Source organism: Pleurodeles waltl, chromosome 2_2 (assembly GCF_031143425.1).
Source record: "Pleurodeles waltl isolate 20211129_DDA chromosome 2_2, aPleWal1.hap1.20221129, whole genome shotgun sequence".
In the NCBI taxonomy this organism is placed as follows: domain Eukaryota; kingdom Metazoa; phylum Chordata; class Amphibia; order Caudata; family Salamandridae; genus Pleurodeles; species Pleurodeles waltl.
The window spans coordinates 207,195,719-207,211,412 of NC_090439.1; the positions used below are offsets into that span (position 1 = coordinate 207,195,719).

General features: G+C 49.4%; 1 protein-coding gene across 7 annotated transcripts in view; it reads right to left on the reverse strand.

The window, feature by feature from the left end:
- TRIO (trio Rho guanine nucleotide exchange factor) overlaps positions 1–15,694 on the reverse strand; it is a 3,522,386-nt gene that overhangs the window by 1,338,995 nt on the left and 2,167,697 nt on the right. For all 7 annotated transcript variants that reach the window (XR_011200906.1, XM_069219639.1, XM_069219640.1 and 4 more), the window contains exon 37: positions 13,969–14,061. Coding sequence is in view for 6 of the 7 variants with exons in the window: in XM_069219639.1 (XP_069075740.1) it covers positions 13,969–14,061 (93 nt within the window). In the remaining variant the exon portion in view is untranslated. The remainder of the gene's footprint in view (positions 1–13,968; positions 14,062–15,694) is intronic.

A 15,694-nucleotide genomic window follows, 5' to 3' on the forward strand; every position in this document is an offset into this window, starting at 1 on the left:
ATTGTAAACTTGGCTGCATCTCTCCCATCCTTTACAGCCTGGGTGAGAGTGTCCTGCACGCCCTCCGGGACCTGGGGCAGCACTTGCGCCACTGTATCCCATAAAGTATGGGAATAACGGCCCAATAGGCAAGAGGTGTTTACAGACCTCAATGCCAGGCTGGAGGAAGAAAACATCTTCTTCCCAAGCTGATCCAGCCTCTTGGATTCCCTATCTGGGGGAGCGGAAGGGAAGGCACCATGTGAAGTAGAGGCTTGGACAACCAAGCTCTCAGGAGTGGGGTGTTGTGTTAGGAAACTAGGGTCGCTGGGAGCGGGTCTATGGCGGCGTCCGACCGTCCTTTTCACAGGAGCCCCTGTGCTGGGGTTGGACCACGTACCCAGAAGGATGTCTGTAAGAGCCTCATTGAAGGGCAACAACGGTTCCGATGTTGACAACCCCGGCTGAAGCACTTCTGTCAGGATATTTGTCCTGACTGGCACCGTAGGCAAATCTAGGTCCAAGACCTCAGCTGCCCTACGCACCACCATAGCAAAAGAAGCCCCCTCCTCCATAGCCACATTAGAAGGAGAGAGCATACCAGTATCTGGAGATGTGTCCAGTCCACTGGCCTCCCCTAGATCCACATACCAGTCCTGTTGCAATCCTGATTCCAAAGGGTCCTCAGACCCCTCCCATTCCTCTCCTGCGTCTGGCCGTTCCAAATAATGCTCAGACAATGATCTGGGCCGAATCGGCTCTGTCGAAGTCGCTCCGGATCATCCGGAATAAGGATGGGGCTGCCACCGGTGGGCGCTGGTGGTGGAATCGCCGACGTCGGACCCGGCGCCGAAGGAGGTAGACTGTGTGAAACCTGCCCCAGTCCAGATCCGTTATCGGATCCTAAGGTCCCCAACGGCGCCGAGGCCGAAGCCGCCGGCGTCGAATCCGAAGGGGCCCCTGATGACCCAGCGGGGCCCGAAGACCCACCCGAGGGTACAGCCCGCTCAAAAACGAGACGCATGGCCTCGTAAAATTCTTTCATTTGAATGGGGGTTGATCCGGTCCCCGAAAAGGGGGGAAAACGCGGAGTCGACCCTGGCGACGGCTCTGCAGAACCGCGCTCGGAACGTCGACGTTCCCTAGACGCCTCGTTAGGCGACGGGCGTGGCAAAGAGGAAGTCCGCTTGGACTGCTTCTTCTTCTTGTGCTTCTTACCTTCCGATGACCTCGAGTGCAAGGAAGAGGACTTGGGGCTCCGGGAGCGGTGCCGCAACCTCCTCCTACTATGGGACCGTGCCCTCCGCAGAGTCGCGCCGACCGAAGACGAATGTCGGGCCGCAAGAAGCTTAAGGGATCTCTCCCTCATGGCCTTCGGCGCCATGGCCCGACAATCGGAGCATGAGGTGGAATCGTGGTCCTTGTCCAAGTACCAAAGACAAAATCGGTGCGGATCCGTCACTGACATGGTGCGATGACATGCACTACACGGCTTGAATCCTGTCTTTCTCGAAGACATGACTCCAAACAGTCAAAAAAACGTTGACAAACCGTCGAAGCAGGGTAGCTCTTTCCAAAACTGCGCTTAACCGGCGTGGAAGGAAAAGAACTGACGTACGCGCGCCAAGACGGCGTCTATATAGACAACCGTGATGTCATAGACGACTCCAACGACGCTGGCGACTCACACGAGGAGCTGGTCGACGCACGTGGATCCGAACGACGCCGTCCGACTGCGCGCGCAGGGTACAGCCCACAAAAAATTTGAAGCTGACGCCAGGGAATTCTAAGGTAAGGAAGCTGCAGCTAGAAGTCTCTATCAGATAACCTTGCTCAGGAGGGAGGGTCCAAGGCCTCTTCACAATCCAATTTTGGGTACAAAGGTAAAAACTTTGATCCCAAAAAGGCCCGGTGTTGCAGCTGTAATCAGCAGGGACACCAAACTGGAGACAAGGCCTGTCCCAAGAAAGGTTCCACTTCCACTACTACTCCAGTTAGCACTGGAATAGCCAGTCTCCCGGTGGGATCAACAGTGTGCCTAGAGCAAATCAGGGTTCACACTGAAGCTACATTAGTTTCTGAGGGTGGGGTGGACATAGCCACACTGGCTGCCTGGCCCCCTAATATGCAAAAATACAGGCAGCAACTCGTAATTAATGGGACTAGTGTAGAAGGCCTGAGGGATACAGGTGCCAGTGTCACAATGGTGACAGACAAACTGGTTTCCCCAGGACATTACCTGACTGGACAACCTTATCCAGTCACCAACGATGACAATCAGACTAAAGTACATCCCATGGCAACTTTAGAATGGGGAGGGGTCACTGGCCTGAAACAGGTGGTAGTCTCCTCTGCTTTCCCAGTAGACTGTTTGCTTGGAAATGACCTGGAGTCCTCAGCCTGTGCTGAGATAGAACTCAAAACCCATGCAGCCATGCTGGGTATCCCTGAACTGGTGTGTGTCAAGACAAGGGCACAGTGCAAGGCTCAGGGTGAAAAAGAGGTGTTGGAGCCTGGAAGAATGACCCAAACCTCCAAGAGAAAAGGGAAGAAGACTGGGGAACCAGCTTCAACACAGCAAAAGAAAGAGAACCTCTCTTCCCAGGAAGAAGTTCTTCCCTCTGAGGGAACTGAGCCCATGGAGTTGGAACCTTATCAGGTTGAACTCTTAGGCCCAGGGGGGCCCACAAGGGAACAGCTGTGTAAGGGGCAAGAAACCTGTCCCTCTGTTGAAGGCCTTAGGCAGTAAGCTGCTTAGGAAACAAAAGGAAAAATCAGTGGAACACACAGGGTCTATTGGGAAGATGGACTCCTTTACACTGAGGCAAGATATCCCAAACCTGGTGCCACTAGGAGAGTGGTAGTGCCTCAGGAGTTTAGGGAGTTCATTCTGACCTTAGCCCATGATACTCCACTTGCTGGGCATTTGGGACAAACCAAGACTTGGGAGAGGTTAGTCAACCATTTATATTGGCCCAACATGTCCCAGAAAATTAAGGAGTTTTGTGCCTCCTGTGCCACCTGTCAAGCCAGTGGTAAGACAGGTGGCCATCCAAAGGCCCCCCTCATTCCACTTCCAGTGGTGGGGGTCCCCTTTGAAAGAGTGGGAGTGGACATAGTGGGTCCACTTGAACCTCCCACAGCCTCAGGGAACCAGTATATCCTAGTAGTAGTGGATCATTCTACTAGGTACCCTGAAGCAATTCCCCTTAGGTCCACTACTGCCCCTGAAGTAGCCAAAGCACTCATTGGTATCTTTACCAGAGTGGGATTTCCTAAGGAGGTGGTTTCTGACAGAGGTACCAACTTCATGTCAGCATACCTTAAACACATGTGGAATGAGTGTGGGGTGACTTACAAATTCACCACACCATACCATCCACAAACCAATGTTCTTGTGGAAAGATTCAACAAGACATTGAAGGGCTTGATTATGGGGCTCCCTGAAAAGCTCAAAAGGAGATGGGATGTCCTCTTGCCATGTCTGCTTGTCGCCTACAAAGAGGTGCCTCAGAAGGGAGTAGGGTTTTCCCCCTTTGAACTTCTGTTTAGCCATCCTGTAAGGGGACCACTAGCTTTTGTGAAAGAAGGCTGGGAGAGACCTCTTCATGAGCCTAAGCAAGATATAGTGGACTATGTACTAGGCCTACGTTCCAGGATGGCAGAGTACATGGAAAAGGCAAGTAAAAACCTTGAGGCCAGCCAACAACTCCAGAAAATGTGGTATGACCAAAAAGCTGCTATGGTTGAGTTTTAGCCAGGGCAGAAAGTCTGGGTTCTGGAGCCTGTGGCTCCCAGGGCACTTCAGGACAGATGGAGTGGCCCTTACCCAGTGCTAGAGAGAAAGAGTCAGGTCACCTACCTGGTAGACGTAGGCACTAGCAGGACCCCCAAAAGGGTGATCCATGTGAACCGCCTCAAACTCTTTCATGACAGGGCAGATGTAAACATGTTATTGGTTACAGATGAGGACCTGGAAGCTGAGAGTGAACCTCTCCCTGATCGCCTCTCCACTGACCCTAAAGATGGCTCAGTAGATGGAGTGATCTATTCAGACACCCTCTCTGGCCAACAGCAAGCTGACTGTAGGAAAGTCCTACAACAGTTTGCTGAGCTCTTTTCCCTAACCCCTGGTCACACACACCTGTGTACCCATGATGTGGACACAGGAGACAGCATGCCTGTCAAAAACAACATTTTTAGACAGTCTGACCAAGTTAAGGAAAGCATCAAAGTGGAAGTCCACAAGATGCTGGACTTGAGAGTCATTGAGCACTCTGACAGTCCCTGGGCTAGCCCAGTGGTCTTAATCCCCAAACCTCACACAAAAGACATTAAAAGAGAGATGAGGTTTTGTGTGAACTACAGAGGACTTAATTCTGTCACCAAGACAGATGCCCATACCATTCCAAGGGCAGATGAGTTCATTGATAAATTGTGTGCTGCCACATACTTGAGTACCTTTGACTTGACAGCAGGGTACTGGCAAATAAAAATGGCACCAGGAGCAAAAGAAAAGACAGCATTCTCTACACTTGATGGGCACTATCAGTTTACTGTGATGACCTTTGGCTTAAAGAATGCCCCTGCCACCTTCCAAAGGTTGGTGAACCAAGTCCTTGCTGGCTTGGAGTGCTTCAGTGCAGCTTATCTTGATGATATTGCTGTCTTTAGCTCCAGCTGGCAGGATCACCTGGTCCACCTGAAGAAGGTTTTGCAGGCCCTGCAAGCAGCAGGCCTCTCTACCAAGGCATTCAAATGTCAGATAGGGCAGGGTACTGTGGTTTACTTGGGATACCTTGTAGGTGGAGGCCAAGTTCAGCCACTCCAACCCAAGATCCAGACTATTCTGGGCTGGGTAGCTCCAAAAACCCAGACTCAAGTCAGGGCATTCCTTGGCTTGACTGGTTACTATAGGAGGTTTGTGAAGGGATATGGATCCATAGTGACACCCCTCACAGGACTTACCTCTAAGAAGATGCTCAAGAAGGCAAACTGGACTATAGAATGCCAACAGGCCTTTGAAACCCTGAAGCAAGCTATGTGCACAGCACCAGTTCTCAAAGCTCCAGATTACTCCAAGCAGTTAATTGTGCAGACTTATGCCTCTGAGCATGGGCTAGGAGCAGTTCTGTCCCAAACAAATAATGATGGCCTTGACCAGCCTGTTCGTTTAATTAGGAGGAGGTTACTCCCCAGGGAGCAGCGTTGGAGTGCCATTGGGAGGGAGGCCTTTGCTGTGGTTTGGTCCCTGAAGAAGCTGAGACCATACCTCTTTGGTACTCACTTTCTAGTTCAGACTGACCACAGACCTCTCAGATGGCTAATGCAAATTAAAGATGAAAATCCTAAACTGTTGAGGTAGTCCATGTCCCTACTGGGAATGGACTTTATAGTGGAACACAGACCTGGGACTGCCCATGCCAATGCAGATGGCCTTTCCAGGTTCTTCCACTTAGAAAATGTGGGGTGGGGGGGGGCAGGTGTTGTGTAAGGAAATGCCTCCTTGGCATGGTTACCCCCTAACTTTTTGCCTATGCTGATGCCAAGTTTAGATTTGAAAGTGTGCTGGGGCCCTGCTAACCAGGCCCCAGCACCAGTGTTCTTTCCCTAAACTGTACCTTTGTCTCCACAATTGGCACAACCCTGGCACCCAGGTAAGTCCCTTGTAACTGGTACCCCTGGTACCAAGGGCCCTGATGCCAGGGAAGGTCTCTAAGGGCTGCAGCATGTCTTATGCCACCCTGGGGACCCCTCACTCAGCACATACACACTGCTTGCCAGCTTGTGTGTGCTGGTGGGGAGACAATTACTAAGTCGACATGCACTCCCCTCAGAGTGTAATGCCAACCTCACACTGCTTGTGGCATAGGTAAGTCACCCCTCTAGCAGGCCTTACAGCCCTAAGGAAGGGTGCACTATACCACAGGTGAGGGCATATGTGCATGAGCACTATGCCCCTACAGTATCTAAGCAAAACTTTAGATATTTTAAGTGCAGGGTAGCCATAAGAGTATATGGTCTGGGAGTCTGTCAAACAGGAACTCCACAGCACCATAATGGCTACACTTAAAACTGGGAAGCTTGGTATCAAACTTCTCAGCACAATAAATGCACACTGATGCCAGTGTGCACTTTATTGTAAAATACACTCAGAGGGCATCTTAGAGATGCCCCCTGAAAACATACCCGACTTCTAGTGTGGGCTGACTAGTTTTTCCCAGCCTGCCACACACCAGACTTGTGCTGGCCACATAGGGAGAGTGTCTTTGTCACTCTGTGGCCAGGAACAAAGCCTGTACTAGGTGGAGGTGCTTCTCACCTCCCCCTGTAGGAACTGGAACACCTGGGGGTGAGCCTCAAGGGCTCACCCCCTTTGTTACAGCGCCACTGGGCATCCCAGCTATTGGAGATGCCCGCCCCTCCGGCCACTGCCCACACTTTTGGCGGCAAGGCTGGAGGAGATAATGAGAAAAACAAGGAGGAGTCACTCCCCAGTCAGGACAGCCCCTAAGGTGTCCTGAGCTGAGGTGACTCTTACTTTTAGAAATCCTCCATCTTACAGATGGGGGATTCCCCCAATAGGATTAGGAATGTGCCCCCCTCCCCACAGGAAGGAGGCACAAAGAGGGTCAGTAGCCATTGGCTACTGCCCTCCCAGACCTAAACACACCCCTAAATTGAGTTTTTAGGGGCTCCCAGAACAAAGGAAGATAGATTCCTGCAACCTAAAGAAGAAGGACTGCTGACCTGAAGCCCTGCAGTAAAGACGGAGATGACAACTGATTTGGCCCCAGCCCCACCGGCCTGTCTCCCTACTTCGAATAAAACTGCAACAGCCACGCATCCAACAGGGTCCAGCGACCTCTGAAGCCTCAGAGGACTACCCTGCATCTAAAGGACCAAGAAGCTCCCGAGAACAACGGCCCTGTTCAAGTAACTGCAACACTTTGCAACAAAGAAGCAACTTTTAAAGACCACACGTTTCCCACCGGAAGCGTGAGACTTTCCACTCTGCACCCGACTCCACCGGCTCGACCTGCGGAAAACTAACACTACAGGGAGGACTCCCCGGCGACTGCGAGCCTGTGAGTAGCCAGAGTTGACCCCCCTGAGCCCCCACAGCGACGCCTGCAGAGAAAATTCAGAGGCTCCCCCTGACCAAGACTGCCTGCTTCAAGGAACCCGACACATGGAAACAGCACTGCACCCACAGCTCCCAGGACCTGAAGGAACCGAACTCCAGTGCAGACGCGACCCCCAGGCGACCCTCTGCCTAGCCCAGGTGGTGGCTAGCCCGAGGAGCCCCCCCTGTGCCTGCCTGCATTGTTGAAGAGACCCCCGGGTTTCCCCATTGATTCCTATAGGAAACCAGAGCCCTGTTTGCACTCTGCACCCGGCCGCCCATGTGCCGCTGAGGGTGTGCCTGCTTGTGTCCCCCCCAGTGCCCTACAAAACCCCCCTGGTCTGCCCTTCGAAGACGCGGTACTTACCTGCTGGCAGACTGGAACCAGGGCACCCCTATTACCATTGAAGCCTATGTGTTTTGGGCACCACTTGGACCTCTGCACCTAACCAGCCCTGAGCTGCTGGTGTGGTAACTTTGGGGTTGCCTTGAGCCCCCAACAGTGGGCTACCTTGGGCCCAACTTTGAACCCTGTAAGTGTTTTACTTACCTGTGAACTTAACCAATACTTACCCCCCCAGGAACTGTTGATTTTTGCAGTGTCCACTTTTAAAATAGCTTATTGTCATTTTTGTCAAAACTGTACATGCTATTGTGATTATTCAAAGTTCCTAGAATACCTGAGTGAAATACCTGTCATTTAAAGTGTTGTTTGTATATCCTGAACCTGTGGTTCTTAAAATAAACTAAGAAAATATATTTTTCTATATATAAACCTGTTGGCCTGGAGTTAAGTCTGTGAGTGTGTGTTCCTCATTTATTGCCTGTGTGTGTACAACAAATGCTTAACACTACCCTCTGATAAGCCTACTGCTCGACAACACTACCACAAAATAGAGCATTAGAATTATCTCTTTTTGCCACTATCTTACCTCTAAGGGGAACTTCCTACAAAAGTGAAAAGATGTAGTTTGTTTTCATAGCACAGAAACATAATGTAGTCATTTAGCCCCGTGTATCATGTTTCACCTTCCCCCGTTTTACCTCGTGTGTCTGTGCGCACGGCTTATGCTGTGCGCGGTCTTAGGAATGTTGGGGGGAGGGAAAACGGTAGTAGAGGACCTTTGGGGCATTCAGAGGAAGAAGGCAATAAAGCTAGAGATATTCACCTCACTCCCCGTCTCCTATTCATTATACCCCCTGGACCTAGCCTTCAGCATCTTTATGACCCCCGGGGTCCCCCGATTGCAAAGCATTGGGAGCCCGAAGCTGTTTTTGCACCTTGCACCCGACCGCCCCTGTGCCGCTGAGGGTGTGAGTTTGGTGCTGACCTGTTGCCCCCACCGGTGTTCACCTAAATCCCCCAGGTCTGCCCTCTGAAGACACGGATACTTACCTACTGGCAGATCCAATTCTGAGTGCCCCCAGTCTCCATAGGAGCCTATTCTACATCTTATATGAACTTTGACCTCTGCACCCGGTCGGCCCTGTGTTGCCGGTGGTGGGTGTTTGGGGTTAACTTGAACCCTTAACCTGTGGACATCCTTACACCCGGATACTGGAACTGTAAGTCTTGTATTTACCTCAAAACTGTACTAACTTTTCTTCCAACCTAGAACTGTGTTTGAAAATTGCACAGTGTCAACTTTTACAGATTATTGCTATTTATTTGAAAACTGTATAACTTGCCAAATTGAAACAAAGTGGAGTTGGTACATAATCTTTACTTGCAAATGTACTTACCTGCTAACTGAATCCTGTGGTTCCAGAAATGAACAAAATATATTTTTGCTATATAAAAACAATTGGCCTGGAGTTAGTCATTGAGTGTGTGCTTCATTTATTGCCTGTGTGTGTAGAACAAATGCTTTCCATTACCCTGTGATAAGCCTAACTGCTCGAACACAGTACCACAAAAGAAAGCATTAGAATTATCTACTTTAGCCTCTGTTAAGCCTCTAGGGAACCCCTGGGACTCTGTGCACACTATATCTCACTTTGAAATAGTACATACAGAGCCAGCTTCTACAAACTCCCTTCAACCTCCCCCTGAGGTAAGTGATGTTTTCTTGACAGCAAGGCATCCTTCCACAAAATCAGTGAACTCCAGTCGCTGGGATACATTTGTGGCTTGGTGTGGCACCAGTCAAATTAAACCATCGCAACTGAAGTTGTCTGAAATGTTTTTGTTTGTTCTTGTAAGAAAGTACCCTCTTTTTAGCATGGTTACCCCCACTTTTTGCCTGCTGTCAGTGTGTTTGTTTTCACTGGGATCCTGCTAACCTGCACCCCAGTGACTGTGCTCTCTCCCTCTAAATTTGGTTGCTTAGGACTTAGCACACCCCACAATTGGCATACTGGTGCCCCCATATGAGTCCCCAGTATACAGTACTCAGACACCCAGGCCACTGGGGCACCAGGGGTTCCCCATTGGCTGCAGCATGCATTGTGCCACCCATGGGAACCCACGCAAAATGTGTCTGTAGGCCTGCCATTGCAGCCTGCGTGAAAAGGTGCATGCACCCTTTCACTCCAGGTCACTGTAAGTCACCCCTATGGCAGGTCCTCCTAGCCCAGAGGGCAGGGTGCAAGTACCGGTGTGTGTGAGGGCACCCCTACATAAGCAGAGGCCCCTAGGGCCTACTCTAGGAGAAGTGGCATCTCTTGTTCCTTTTTGAGATTACCTCTTTCATGTGTCTGCTAACAAAGAGTCTGGTGGGACACGACCGTTGGTATAAACTGGGTCTTAAGGTGCCATCTTACATTTCTTTTCAGGGTTTGGTGTTACCATTCTAGCCTTGACAGTTTCTTTAAAGTTATCCATTGCGCATTGAGTCATGTTTTTAAGAATGGGCAAAAAATGACTTGACCCTTCAGTTTTCGATAAAGTCTCCACTTGAAAATCATTTGTCTCTTCTTTTACAAGGAGTTTAACTTTGCAGTACTCTGCTGCCCTTCAAATAGCTGCACGGTATATGTAGTGTCCTCTGGTGGTGAAGCTTTCATTCAATAGGAATCAAGGTTGTCAGTATCTTGAAGGTCTACATTATAACTCTGCCATTCATCTTCCACTTCATGTGAAGCGACAGGATCACAGTAGAGTCCCTTTAGGTCATATTGACTAACCTGATCTCAGTTAGTGTGTATACAATGAGATGGTGAGGGGGAGAGCTACAGGTGTCAGTGGTGATAGTGCAGAGCTGTAGGAAGTTGGCTCTCAAATTAAGAGATAGTGTGCACAGAGTCCAAGGGTTCCCCTTAGAGGTAAGATAGTGGCAAAATTAGATAATTCTAATGCTCTATTTTGTGGTAGTGTGGTCGAGCAGTAGGCTTATCAGAGGGTAGTGGTAAGCATTTGTTGTACACACACAGGCAATAAATGAGGAACACACACTCAAAGACTTCAGGCCAATAGGTTTTTATATTGAAAAATATATTTTCTTAATTCATTTTAAGAACCACAGGTTCAATATTTGCAGTAAACATTTTAAATGCAAGGTACTTCACTTAGATATTTTAGGAACTTTGAATAAAAGCAATGTCATATACAGTCTTTGTAAAAATAGCAATAAGCTCTTTTCAAAGTGGACACAGTGCAAAAATCAACAGTTCCTGGGAGAGGTAAGTAAAGGTTAGATTAGGAGGTAAGTAAAACACTTACAAGTCTCAGTTCTGGGGCATAGGCAGCCCACCATTGGGGGTTCAAGGCAACCCCAAAGTTACCACACCAGCAGCTCTGGGCCGGTCAGGTGCAAAGGTCAAAGGGGTGCCCAAAACACATAGGCGCCTATAGAGAACAGGGGCGCTCCGGTTCCAGTCTGCCAGCAGGTAAGTACCTGCGTCCTTGGGGGGCAGACCAGGGGGGTTTTGTAGAGCACTGGGGTTGGGGGGGGGGGGTGTAGAGAAGTAGGCACACAAAACACACCCTCAGTGGCACAGGGGAGGCCGAGTGCAGTGTGCAAAGCAGGCGTCGGGTTTCAGGTAGGAAACAGTGGATGGACCCGGGGGTCACTCTAGCGGTGCAGGCGGGCACAGGGGGTGCTTCTCAGGACAGCCACCCCCTAGGCTAGGCAGAGGGTCGCCTGGGGGTCACTCCTGTGCTGAGGGGGCTCATCTCTGGTTACTCATGGGCTCACAGTCGCTGGTGAGTCCTCTCTGAGGTGTTGGTTCTCTGAATCTCGAGCTGGGGGCGCCGGGTGCAAAGTGAGAAGTCTCACACTTCTGGCGGCAAACGTGCAGTCTTTGGAAGTTGCTTCGTTGTTGCAAAGAAGTAGCTGGTTTTGAACAGGGACGCTGTTCATGGGAGTTTCTTGGTCTTTTAGTTCAGGGCAGTCCTCTGAGGCTTCAGACGTCGCTGGTCCCTGTCAGATGCGTCGCTGGTGCAGGTTTTCGAAGTTGGAGACAGGCCGGTAGGGCTGGGGCCAAAGCAGTTGTCGTCGTCCGTCTTCTCTGCAGGCTTGTAGGTCAGCAGTCCTTCTTGTTTCTTCAGGTTGCAGGAATCTAGTTTCCTAGGTTCTGGGGAGCCCCTAAATACTGAATTTAGGGGTGTGTTTAGGTCTGGAGGGCAGTAGCCAATGGCTACTGTCCTGGAGGGTGGCTACACACTATTTGTGCCTTCTCCCTGAGTGGAGGGGGGCACATCCTTAATCCTACTGGAGGAATCCTCCAATCTCAAGATGGAGGATTTCTAAAGGCAGCGACCACCTCAGCTCAGGACACCTTAGGGGCTGTCCTGACTGGTGGGTGGTGACTCCTTGTTTTTCTAATTATCTCCTCCAGCCTTGCCGCCAAAAGTGGGGGAAGTGGCAGGAGGGGCGAGCATCTCCACTAGCTGGGATGCCCTGTGGCGCTGTAACAAAGGGGGTGAGCCTTTGAGGCTCACCGCCAGGTGTTACAGTTCCTGCAGGGGGAGGTGAGAAGCACCTCCACCCAGTACAGGCTTTGTTCCTGGCCACAGAGTGACAAAGGCACTCTCCCCTTGTGGCCAGCAACATGTCTGGTGCATGGCAGACTGGCAGAAACTGGTCAGCCTACACTAGAAGTCGGATTAGTATTCAGGGGGCATCTCTAAGATGCCCTCTGGGTGTATGTTACAATAAATTGCACACTGGCATCAGCTACAAGCCTGCAGCGGAGAAGGAAGACAACAACTGCTTTGGCCCCAGCCCTACCGGCCTGTCTCCAACTTCAAAAAACTGCTCCAGCAACGCATGCGACAGGGACAAGCGACCTCTGAAGCCTCAGAGGACTGCCCTGGACTAAGGGACCAAGAAACTCCGGTGAACAGCGGCCCTGTTCAAAACCAGCTACTTCTTTGCAACAAAGAAGCAACTTTCAAAGACTGCACATTTCTCGCCGTAAGCGTGAGACTTTACAGTCTGCACCCGACGCCCCTGGATCGAGATTCAGAGAACCAACACCTCAGGGAGGACTCCCCGGCGATTGCAAGCCCGTGAGTAACCCGAGACGACCACCCTGAGCCCCCACAGCAACGCCTGTAGAGAGAATCCAGAGGCTCCCCCTGACTGCAACTGCTTGTAACAAGGGACCCGACGCCTGGAAACAACACTGCACCCGCAGCCCCCAGGACCTGAAGGAAACTAACTTTGACGCAGGAGTGACCCCCAGGCGACCCTCTGCCTAGCCCAGGTGGTGGCTGTCCCGAGAAGCCCCCTCTGAGCCTGCCTGCACCACTAGAGTGACCCCCGGATTCCTCCATTGTTTCCTACCTAAAACCCGACGCCTGCTTTGCACACTGCACCGGCCACCCCTGTGCCGCTGAGAGTGTGTTTTGTCTGCCTACTTGTGTCCCCCCCAGTGCTCTACAAAACCCCTCTGGTCTGCCCCCCGAGGACGCAGGTATTTACCTGCTGGCAGACTGAAACCGGAGCACCCATGTTTTCCATAGTCACCTATGTGTTTTGGGCACCTCTTTGACTGTTTGACCTCTGCACCTGACCGGCCCTTAGCTGCTGGTGTGGTAACTTTGAGGTTGCCTTGAACGCCCAACGGTGGGCTGCCTATGCCCCAGGATTGAGACTTGTAAGTGTTTTACTTACCTCCTAATCTAACCTTTACTTACCTCCCACAGGAACTGTTGATTTTTGCACTTTGAAAATAGCTTATTGCCATTTTTACAAAGACTGTATATGATATTGCTTTCATTCAAAGTTCCTAAAGTATCTAAGTGAAGTATCTTCCATTTAAAGTGTTTACTGTAAATCTTGAACCTGTGGTTCTTAAAATAAACTAAGAAAATATATTTTTCAATATAAAACCCTATTGGCCTGGAGTAAGTCTTTGAGTGTGTGTTCCTCATTTATTGCCTGTGTGTGTGTGCATACAACAAATGCTTAACACTACCCTCTGCTCGACCACACTATCACAAAATAGAGCATTATAATTATCTACTTTTGCCACTATCTTACCTCTAAGGGGAACCCTTGGACTCTGTGCACACTATTTCTTACTTTGAAATAGTATATACAGAGCCAACTTCCTACATCAATGTACAGGTAAAACAAAAAACTGCCATGCTCCTACAATGACAATAACATGCTAATATTCAATATAAGAGCTCAAAGTCAACACATTTGTAAAAGAACACAGCCAAGAGTTAATTTAGATGGTTATATGAGATAACCATTTGATTTAGTTAGCCTTTTGTGTTAAGTAAAAGTTAGCCAATTTGCAACACATAATTATATATCTTATAATGTTTGGAAAGGAGATGTTATGAAAATCCTTAACAGTGCCTATCTGAAGTAGAGCAGCTAATAACCTCCCAGTTTCTGGGGTTTGCCAAGTAAAGCACCAGTCTGTAGCACATATCACATAATTAAGAAAGCCAAGCTGCCTCTCACCATTTTACTCTTCACAAGTTCCTCAATTGCACTGACTAGCTCTGCCGCACTGGGTGTCTCTGAACTGGTAGGGCGAACCAACAAACGAGAAGTCTGAAAAACACAATGAAGTGATAAACTTCAGCAATTTAAAAAAGTACAACAAGCATCAAACAATTTACCTGTAGGACAAGTTACTTACCTTCGGTAACAACCTATCTGGTAAAAACTATATCTAGCTCCATACTCTTTACCTTTGAATTCTCCCCAGGAGTCAGTCTGGATCTGGAAGATTTTGTGAGCTCTACACCTATGCGCTGGTAGGTGGCGTCGATCGGCTCATTGGCCTGTGCCTGGAAATGACATTGCAGGACCTATATAGGCGCCACCGAGGCTCGCCTAGGTGGGTTGCTTTTCACAACTTTCCACGGCAGAAGCACGGAGATATGTCAAAACCATGGCCCAGAAAGGAGAATCCCTGTCCCTAGAAATCAGTTTGCAGAGCAGGGAGGATGGGTGGGTGGGTGTTTCAATAAGGAATCTGCAGCTGGATATAGTCTCTACTAGATAAAGGTATACCGAAGTTAAGTTACTTGTCTATCTGTTAGAAACTGCTAGCTTTAGATTCCTTAACTTTGAACAGATAACCAAGCAATACCATCCCCGGAGGTGGTCCTGCAAACCAATTCCAAACAAGAAAGTTGTGCAGGACCAAATGGGCAAAGTGCCTGCCCCTAAGGACATGACTGTCCCAGCAGTAGTGTTTGGTAAACGTGTGCAAAGATGCCCACTTTGCAGCATGACAGATGTCCAGGACCAGAACTCTGCGTGCTAACACAGTCTTTGCAGCTTAAACTGTGTAGAATGAGTGCTCAAACCCTTAGTTTTTTTTTTAGCTAGTGCATAGCAGACCTTAATGCAAAGTATGATCCATCTGGAGATGGTCCGCTCGTGCACTGCCCAACCTTTCTTCACACCCACATACCCTACAAAGAGTTGGTCATCCACCCTGAACTCTTGTATGATCGAGGTAGAACGCAAATGCTCTTTCTGGGTCCAGGAAGTGGAGTCTCTCCTCTTCCTTGGAAGGAAGTGGGGGTGTGTAGAAAGTAGGCAAGGTGGCCTACATAAGGGAGTCACCACTTTTGGCAGAAAAGAGACCCTAGTGTGAAGCACCACTTTGTCAGGATAAATAGAAAGGTAGAGTGGCTTAGATCAGTGGTTCCCAACCTTTTGACTTCTGTGGACCCCAAGTTTATCATTATTGGAACCCGGGGACCCCCACTGAATCATTATTGTGTCGTAGTTTGGACTGTTGCTCTGAGGAAGACTGCTGGTTTAAGGATGACAGTACTTTTGTTTGTAGGCGACTACGCCTCTACTACAAGTCGCAACTGTTGTCCCAACCTTACCGGCTCACTAGCAGCACCTCACCAGAAACATAATAGTAAAAGGTGATTTATGGCAGCCGTTACGCATGGACTCGAGAATAAGATATCTCAGGGAGTGTCGTGGTTAAACGTAAATTACCTCTTTCTCACAGATATATCATGTCTCATACAAACACAGGCAATGACAAAGATGCAGTAGAGTTTCAATAGTTTTTATTTAACATAACTGCAATTTGCATGGGCTGCAATGATTAGGATAATGAATAATGCAAGAAACAGAATTGTGAAGACGAGAGTCATTATTACAAAGACCCCCACCATCTTGCAATACGTAAAAAAGATATATGAGATGTAAT